The sequence below is a fragment of the Eleginops maclovinus genome, chromosome 12 (assembly GCF_036324505.1).
Source record: "Eleginops maclovinus isolate JMC-PN-2008 ecotype Puerto Natales chromosome 12, JC_Emac_rtc_rv5, whole genome shotgun sequence".
Taxonomy (NCBI): domain Eukaryota; kingdom Metazoa; phylum Chordata; class Actinopteri; order Perciformes; family Eleginopidae; genus Eleginops; species Eleginops maclovinus.
Window position 1 is genome coordinate 5,353,746 of NC_086360.1, and position 9,940 is coordinate 5,363,685.

At 38.1% G+C, this 9,940-nt stretch overlaps 1 protein-coding gene across 3 annotated transcripts in view; it reads right to left on the bottom strand.

Annotated features, from left to right (window-relative positions):
• The window catches only part of LOC134873384 (protein HIRA), a 33,014-nt gene extending 24,684 nt beyond the window's left edge, over positions 1-8,330 (bottom strand). For 2 of the 3 annotated variants that reach the window (XM_063896935.1, XM_063896934.1), the window contains exons 1-4: positions 8,092-8,330; positions 3,090-3,152; positions 2,763-2,873; positions 1,222-1,312 (exon numbers count right to left, since the gene is read on the bottom strand). In XM_063896935.1, the coding sequence (XP_063753005.1) occupies positions 1,222-1,312; positions 2,763-2,873; positions 3,090-3,152; positions 8,092-8,128 (302 nt within the window). In that variant the 5' untranslated portion in view covers positions 8,129-8,330. Of the gene's footprint in view, positions 1-1,221; positions 1,313-2,762; positions 2,874-3,089; positions 3,153-8,091 lie in introns of those variants that run through there. The other variant, XM_063896936.1, reaches the window with a different exon arrangement.
• Positions 8,331-9,940: the final 1,610 nt, after the last annotated feature.

The following is a 9,940-nucleotide window of genomic DNA, read 5'->3' on the forward strand; positions in this document are numbered from 1 at the left end:
GTATCGCGTCGGACCAATTTCCGGTGAGGGTTGGCCTCCGCCAGGGCTGCGCTTTGTCACCAATCTTGTTTGTGATACTCATGGACAGGATGTCGAGATCGCGGATACAAGCGGCCGAAATGGGATTTCTCCGCAGGGTGGTTGGCATCTCTCTTAGGGATAAGGTGAGAAGTTCAGTCATCCGGGAGGGACTCGGAGTAGAACCGCTGCTCTTTCGCGTTGAAAGGAGCCAGTTGAGGTGGTTCGGGCACCTAGTGAGGATGCCACCTCCAGGCACGTCCAGCTGGGAAGAGACCGAGGGGTAGACCTAGGACCAGGTGGAGGGATTATATCTCTTCGCTATCCTGGGAGCGCCTTGGAATCCCCCAGTCAGAGCTGGTTGATGTGGCCAGGGAAAGACAAGTTTGGGGCTCTCTGCTGGAGCTGTTACCTCTGCGACCCTGACGGATAAGTGGGAGAAGATGGATCGATGGACAGTCGGTGATGTATTTCAAGCCGTTTTTCCTGCAAGGCAGTTTAAACTGTGTTTCCTTGAGTCTGGAATATGACTCTATTGAGCTCTGAATGGTCAGCAGGCGGAGCTTTCACAGAGTTGATCTGGAGCAGGTTATGTTCGAGATATAATAGAGTTATTACTAGCAGGATTAGTGTTACAACACATTTTGGAATTAAGATCGATATATTATAGGTAAACTAAAACGTACTAAATTATTTTTTTTAAGGTTTAGGCTACTTTAATTCTGTATATGGAATACATTTATTTTTTAATGCAGTAGATGGAAATCTGATTTATTAAACAAAAATGCAGTCTACGCTTTTGATGAACGTATTAAGCTTAAACATTTGTAAAATATTACTGTTACTGCTTTTTCATTTGAATTATCAGTTTCTTATTTTTTAAGGTTACATTGGTACAGACACTCAAGTGAAAATCATCTTATATTATTTATTTTATAATTCATACTTTTTACATTGCATTTGACTTCCAAAAGTAATCTGATTACATTGCTTTTATATTTTGATACTCAGATTTGGTTAGTGATTACATTTTTTTTATATACAACTATTTATTGTAAGGGATAACTTAATTATAATAATTGGGCTCACAGCAAATAGTTTTTACCAGACTATATAACCAGAGAGATACCATCTGACGGAAACACTGGTGTGTGTGTGTGTGTGTGTGTGTGTGTGTGTGTGTGTGTGTGTGTGTGTACATACGCAGCTCTCTTCCACACCATGACCAGCTTGTCGTCTCCTCCCGATGCCAGGTACAGCCCGTTGTTGGACCAGCGCACACAGTTCACACAGGCTGCAGACACACACACACACACACACACACACACACACACACACACAAGTTGTAAATGTGACTTGAGGGGATTTGTGCTGACGGGGCAGTCGTTTATTGCGGGCATTAATAGGGCCTGCAAGATGTTCCTATTATTAAATCTAACTGCTTGCACATTTATATGGAACACAACCCCACGAGTATGAACACAGTCTGCTGCTGCGGGACTCAGTGGTGAATAAAAACTGAAAAAAGATTCAAACTCTTATAGTGTGATGACTTCTTTTTATAGACCGACCCAGAAACTACATTACATTAAATGTCATTTAACTGACACTTTTATCCAAAGCGACTTAGAACACTTCAATGCAGTAGACGTAACTACAGGGGGGGTTATGTATCTTGCTCAAGGACACTTCAGCATGTGACCCCCAGCTACGGCAGCCATCCAGTTCTGTGTTCTAACTGACCAACCCGGTAGTGAATTAGAGAAAACAGCAGGATTTAAAGCAGGAGCTTTAAACTTTTAGAAAAATATGAATTTGTTATAATTTCAATCATTTTAAATTTGGACTTTTTTTCCTGGAATACCACCATCCATGACTTCATATCTGGAGGATACATTTGTGGGAAATATTGTGTATTTGAAATCTTTTAGCTTGTGAAAGAAAAAAAAACTGCATCAAATGACGGATTGTTCTTCCACAGGCCTTTCTTAAGATTTAGATCTACTTGTGTTTTTAATGTGCTTCTTAGATTTCTTTCTGTAATGAACTTAAATGGCTTGGAGTACTCGTACTGGGAATCCTGTTGTTATGTTGTCATCTGTAACGACAACATTTATTTTAATTTTTAAAATGTCCTGCAGATTTAAAGGGTGAGTATAGCTTGGATTTCGGAGTGGTGGGTGGCGCCTAATGCAAAAAGACCACATAAGACCATATAGGACATGTGGTCTTGGCTGTTCATATTTTTCACTATAGAAGCTGTAATTGTGTTTGACGAATTTGTGAAGTGCCATTCAAAGTCAAGTAATTAGTATCCTAAAAGCACAGGTTTATGGACAGAAAGCAGTGGGATTACCTGATTGGATTGCAGAATAAAAGCTATTTGGCAAGCACATGTTTATGAGATCTAAAATGTTTTATTCAGTGGGATAGATTCAACATTTTAACGCTACCATGTGATTTCTGAAGCTTAAATGCAAATTCACCATGAGTGAAAAGGCTAAAAGCAACTACATCACGGTCGCATGGTGTGCATCACCAGCGCTAAGCTAAAGGCGGTGTGGTGTTGGCGTGAAGACGTTCTGTACTTTATTTGTCACTTGTTAGCAACCGCCGTTTAAATGACACATAAAAGGTTCGTACATTTCCAGGTTTTAGGACTTGTTCGGCACCATTCACTACCACTCACTCAAGTTGACACTATTAGAATCAACTGGACAGCAAATATCGATAAGACTGGTTACCTAGGTGATTGTCCATCTGGCAAAGCATTTTGGGAATATTCTCGTTCTTCTCGTCTTCCTCTCTGAGGACTGGCGCCATGTTCCAGATCATGACCTTGCCCGAATCCTCTCCTGTAAACAAATCCAATAAGAAACCCATACATTGTTGACTTGTGTTTAATTTAGAAAATCCTACAGACTGTAGTCTACAGGAGAACGAGTCGTATGTCACAGATTCAGAAGAAAACACAGTACACAAGTATTGGACAACACCTAAAGACAAAAGTCAATTTCAATTTGCACTTCTCAAAGCAGTGAGTGCCAGAGGAGCACAGGTACGGGTCTTACCTTGCCCCCCGGTTGCAAATTTTGTCCCATCAGGGTGGATGTCAACGGAAAATATGGGCTTGCCTGCAAAACACAACAAATGTCTACATTTAATGATATTCAACACATTTTTTATAGATTCATAGACACAGGCTAACATATCAAATCAAAATGTATTATAGCCCTAAATCAGATAGGACTGTACAAAGCAAAAGCAAAAACAAAATACAAATATCATAGCACAAACGTGATAATAACATTATAACAACATAAGTAGTGACATTAGATAAAAGCATGAGTACGCAAAACCAGAGCTTCGGATTAGCTTCTCAGATTTGAATGGGAAGACGATTCCAAAGGAGAAGCGCTCAGAAGAAAAAGGCTCTGCCACCAACTGATGATTGGTTAATTCTGGGGATGGAAAAGAGACTGGCATTATGGGACCGGGGGAGCCTGGTAGATATGAGCGGGGATATTAATGATGACACATAGGGAGGTGCTAGTCCATGTAAGATTTGAAAAGGTAACGAGTAGAATCTTGAAGTCTCATCTTATGTGAATCGGGAGCCAATGCAATGAGATACTGTAGACTGAAACTGTAGATGACTAAGCAATTCAGTCAGAGTGGGTCCATGATGTGGAACGAGTGATGGATGAAAAGCACGTGAAAATCTTCAATTTTAGAAATGTGTTTATTTAATGTTTTTACATTATTTAATTTGTATCTTACCTCTTATTTTATATCTTGCACTATTTTGTGTCTAAGTTTCAGAATTTCATTTGATTTGTGTCTTTTCTTTTCATATACATTCGTGGAAAAATTAAAAGACCACTTCAGCATTTTCATTTTCTGTTATATTTTTATAGACATGTTTTTGAGTGAAATCATTAATTTTTTATATTTTTATTGTATTCTATAAACTACTGACAATTTTTCTCTGTGTTGGAACTCAACAAACACTGGAATGGCTGCCATACATGTAGAGATAAAGATTTAAAGGTCCCCTATTATGCTTTTCCAGTTATAACCCGTCCTTTCGTGTTATGTAGCTTTTTCTGCAGCTAAACGGTCTGCAGTCTCAAACCCTCAAAGTACACCCTGTAGTGAGTAAAACTCTAAAGCAGAAAAGACGTGTCTATGCTGCCCTCCCACGCCTCGTTGGAGATATTTCTTTTTCCATTTTATTCTTCCGGTTGCTATTGACGTCACTAAACCTGGAGACCAATCGGCAAGTTGGCACGCACATAGCTATAGACCGATAGGCCCACCCTCTGCCAACCCACCATTTACTGTTGGAAGGCTGAAATGTCAAGGAAGTACTGTGCCCTGAGATGTGAGGGGAAGTGTCATCTGTTTGTTTACCGAAGGCAGTACCACGAAAAAGTCAGTGGTTGAAATGTATTTTAACACTGTTCCTTCAACGGTTCGAAGTACTGTACTGTGTGCCCGGCATTTCACGGAGGACAGCTTCAAAAACCTTGCACAGGTTGATGCCGATATGCAAAGCGTGCAGTACTGAAGGACGAGGCTGTTCCTACTTTGTTTCAGTTCTAACATCTGAAATGTAAGAGCGATATAAACTAAACGTTCCACTGTGAAACCGGCTGCTCCAGTCTACTGTGGGACGGTGGATCAGGTCCATCACGTTGGTCAGTGTCATTTTCTGGATCGGGGTCCGAGGTCAAAACTTATATGGCTGTACCGCCGTCATTGTACATAAACTGATGCTCAGTTGTGACGGGAAGGCTGGAAAAGCACTCTGTTAGACAGAGGCGGAGCCTCTCTGGTTGTTGACCATTCATAACAGAGTGGGCCAGCTGACCAATCAGAGCACACTGGGCTCATAGGGAGGGGAGCAGGAGCTCCGACAAGGCCTTAGGACAGAGGGTGAATAGAGATACTATACAGAGATGCTGTATGAGAAAACCAATGTGATTTTGGAACATTGAACAATGTAAATCAATTCTAGTACACCTCAACAATGGAATTATGATCAGTAAAAACAGCCACAATATGGGACCTTTAAGAAACATTTGAAGTTGTCTCTTAATTTTTTCCGCGGCTGTATATTTAATGAGTCTTTCTGAATCCCTAATATTTATATTAACTAACAGCTACTCTTTACATGTTGCACACATAATAAACAAATGAGCTGATATTTGTTTTATTGCTGTTGATGTTAAATGACATGACTGACTTCCTCTGTCTTAGTAATGAAAGAATTCCATGCTGCTCATAACAGAAGACATGAAGCTGCAGAGAGATGATGGATATCTCAAAAAATGCAATTTCTCCATGGGATTTTGGCATATTGTAAAAACTAACATCTTTGGAAATCCAACCTGTTTGATAATTGCACGTTTTGTTCAGCCAGATAATCTCCACCCTACTGTCACTGCTGATTTATTTAATGTCGTAGAACAAAACGTGATCCGTCTCTTAAATTTGTATCAACTACAGACCTTATTCCGAGCTATTTCCCAAAATCCTATGGAGAAATCCCACTGACTCTGAGACGAGGGAACCGGAAGTGGTGAAATGCTAACTCACTTCCGGGTTTTAGGACTCGTTCCTGCCCAACTGTATTTCAGCTTGTCATTAGCCGTAAGCTGTAATCATGAAGATTAAAACAAATAAACACTAGAAATAATTCACTTTGTGTGGAAGGAATTTATATAATATACGAGTTTCACTTTTTAAATAGAATTACTGAAATTTTAACTTTTCCAAGATATTCTCATTTATTGAGAAGAACCTGTAAAATGGGTCACTACTTTCTTTAAGTTACTGCTCATCATTTTTGGCCATGAGTTTGTACTTATTTATCTTTTCTCCTCTATATTTAATACGTTAGGCTATTCCTTATTATTGCATGCTTTTCTTTTTACCTGCTATTCCACTTTTTGCTGTAAGACGGTATATTTCCCCGCTTTGGGACTTATAAATTTCTGATTCTGAAAACCACCAGACTGAGGGACAGTTTGGCCATAAGACTGAACTGACTGAAGTGCCTTTATAACCTTTAATGCATTCATCATCCTTTCGCATCTCACATATCTATGTATTATAACATTAAGCAGTATTTTATTCCTGTACAGTATTATAATTTACATACAACTTTTGAATCTTTGAGATTTATGTAATCCTCAGAAATTACTCAAATACATTGAATTTGCTATTGAAGTTATATGATCTATAATTACCAGATGAGCATTAAGAAGGTCTAATAAATAGTGGCAACTAGTGCCATAACTAGTGATTTGTTTCATCAACGATTACACGCACAGTTTTATATTGCAAAAATAAAAAATGCATTTTAATGTATTGTTTGTTTGTCTAAAAGATCATCTGTTGAACATCAATTAAATTGAGGAAAACATTTCTGACGATTAACTAATTATAAAATAATTGGAAAATGTGTGTAATATCTAATCGATGAGTCAAGTAATTGTTTCAGCTTTAGTGGAAACACTATTGTTCCATCAGCAGACAAAGTCATATAAAGTGGGGAGAACAAGTATTTGATACACTGCCGATTGTGCCGGTTTTCCCCACTTACAAAGCATGTAGAGGTCTGTAATTGTTATCATAGGTACACTTCAACTATGAGAGAGGGAATCTAAAACAAAAATCCAGAAAATCCCATTGTATGATTTTAAATAATTAATATGCATTTTATTGCATGATAAGTTTTTGATCACCTACCAACCAGTAAGAATTCCGGCTCTCACAGACCTGTTAGTGTTTCTTTAAGAAGCCCTCCTGTTCTCCACTCATTACATGTATTAACTGCACCTGCCCCGAAACTTGAAGGATCTGGAGAAGATCTGTATGGAGGAGTGGGCCCTGCTGCAGTGTGTGCAAACCTGGTCAAGAACTACAGGAAACGTCTGATCTCTGTAATTGCAAACAAAGGTTTCTGTACCAAATATTAAGTTCTGTTTTTCTGATCAAATACTTATGTCATGCAATAAAATGCAAATTAATTACTTAAAAATCATACAATGTGATTTTCTGGATTTTAGATTCCGTCACTCACAGTTGAAGAGTAACTATGATAACAATGACAGACTTCTCCATGCTTTGTAAGTGGGAAAACCTGCAAAATCGGCAGTGTATCAAATACTTGTTCTCCCCACTGTACATATAGAATATAGAAAAACATTAGTTTTTTCCCTTTATCATCCATCAAAGTGTATTTTTATGTATCTTAGGACCCCCTTAAAATAAACAAAGTGAGTGTCCAAGTGCATCAGTACTGAACTGCATTATCAACTAAACAACATCCAGTCCTGCCGTTTGCAGCTTTTGTCAGTTGTAGGTCGTTAGATAAGACACACACACACACACACACACACACACACACACACACACACACACACACACACACACACACACACACACACACACACTATTAAGAGCCCATTAGTTTTCTGGCATATTGAAATAAACACAAAAAAATGCTAAGGATGTTTTACAGAACAAAAGAATAATCTTAAAGGCTAACAGCTTGACTCTAACGACATTTATCGTTAGCTTCTCCCTAAATTCAGGCCAATTCTCCAAAGGTTAACTTTCAAAAATTGACAGCTTGGGGAATCACTTTTTAAGCTGCAGGTCAAGTTTGTTCCCTGTCACTGGAATAATTGGTGTTTGCTTAAAAAAAATCTCCTCAAAGCTTTTACACAAAAAGTCATTTTAAGACTTTGACATGGCTCATTTGGCAGGTAACGTTAAATTAGCTAGCGCCTGTGCATCTGAGTTAGCCAGGGGGCTAGCTAGCTAGCTAGCTAGATGGCTGTTGTTACAAAACATTTACATTTAAACAGCGACGAGGGATACGAATAGTGACAAAAACACCAAATGTGTGTTTGCAGCTGTGGGATGAAGTTTAGTATGGGTGGGAATATTAAGTGACAAACAATTCCAACAAGTCTCGGCCACCACCATCATGCCTCCTTATCACCCCCCTGCCGACAACAAAAGCCCAACTTGGTCCAACAGATTCCTGCACAAGCTTACCGTTGTGGCTCACCCAGCTCGGCTTCAGCAGCTTCATTTTCAAACAAATTGTTTAAATGTTACGCCTGGGTTATATTCAACATATATCCATCAGCCGGAAACTGACGCTTTGCTCCCTTTGTCTCAAACTCTGTCCGACACTTTGTTGTTTTTGTGATTCAACTCCATCTCTGCGGCAGCATTCCCCGGAGTCTCCGAGTCTGAGCAGCGACAAGACAGGCGGTTCAGTCCGGACAACAGGCGAGGTGACACCAAGTGGTTCAACAAGAAGTGTTTCCGGTATTTTTGACCGCGGACAGGAAAAAGCGTGCAGGGCGAGGCGGCTGTCACAATAGTTTCCCTGGGAAGGGAACTTTGTCCCATTTTAAATAAATAACTGAGCAATATAGTCTGTGACATGTGTTCATGAATTGTATGCCCTCGTGTATTTAGTTTGGTATTTACTTATCACCGTGAGAGCAAAAGAATAATCAAAAAGGTCGAGTGGGTGTTAAATTTAATAAATACGTCTTTTATTTTGAAAGGTAATCCAAAAGTCTAAATTTGAATTGTAAAGAAAAGTATGAAGAAGCAGATGACTTTTTAATCATACAGTCAATGCGTTTGGACAACAATATACCCTATGGAACAATAAGCTGCCATTAAGAGGAATAACATAAATGAAGAAAAAAAAAACGTTTGTGAAGCACCATGTGTGTATGTGCCTATAAAGGGATAAAGAATGCCATAATCAATGAAAAATCAGAGGTAACATAAAAAAACACTTGAATATTCTTGTAAAATAAGACAACAAATAAGATACATGAATAACATCAGATAGAAAGTACAACAAATTAATTAAGAATTATTAAAAATGAAGTTAAAAATATAAATATTCATCCATGTTTGCAGCATCTCAGAGACAAGGGAACCAAAAGTGGAAACATGCTGACTGACTGACTGATAGGAGTAATTCCTGCACCACTCCATACATGTAACGTAGTAACTATATTCCCCTAGAGTTACATCAAGAAGGCGCTATCAGATTACTGGTTAAAAAAAAAATGTTGATGCAATGTCACAATACATTTAAAATAAAACATTGATTAATTCTGCTTTGTTGGTCAAGCTGTTATTTGGGTTAATCATTTACATTTTAATCTACAAGGCCCTTTTTTTTACTTAACCAAATGTTTTACATGAGTGTGAGTAAGCTTAACTGTATGTATTAAAAATAAATTAAGTGTTTTCTGTTTGCCTGGATTTTATTTGATCTTTTTCCGATTTGCATTTCCACTGCTTGACAAGCCATGCTTGACTTTATCTCTAACTAGCACGTTATATGTGGCCTGCTCTATCAAAATCAGTCACTTCAACCCTGGAACACATTTTGAGTTATACACACCATTCGGAAGAAGAAATCTTTAGCAGTCCAAATGATATATGTATTTTTCAAATTTACCAAGACAGCATTGTGAGAAAAGGCCTTCGATGTTTTCAGACAACTTTAAAGAAATACCTATAAATAATAAAACAAGAGAAAATGATAATGCTGAAGTGGTCTCTTAATTTGGGCTGTATATTTAATGAGTCTTTCTGAATCCCTAATATTTATATTAACTAACAGCTACTTCTCTTTACATGTTGCACACATAATAAACAATTTAGCTGATATTTGTTTTATTGCTGTTGATGTTAAATGACATGACTGACTTCCTCTGTCTTAGTAATGAAAGAATTCCATGCTGCTCATAACAGAAGACATGAAGCTGCAGAGAGATGATGGATATCTCTAACTCTCCACTTTGTGATTATATGAAAATCATTTTTTAAAATCAAAATAGTAATTATTAAATACAATGTTTATTTC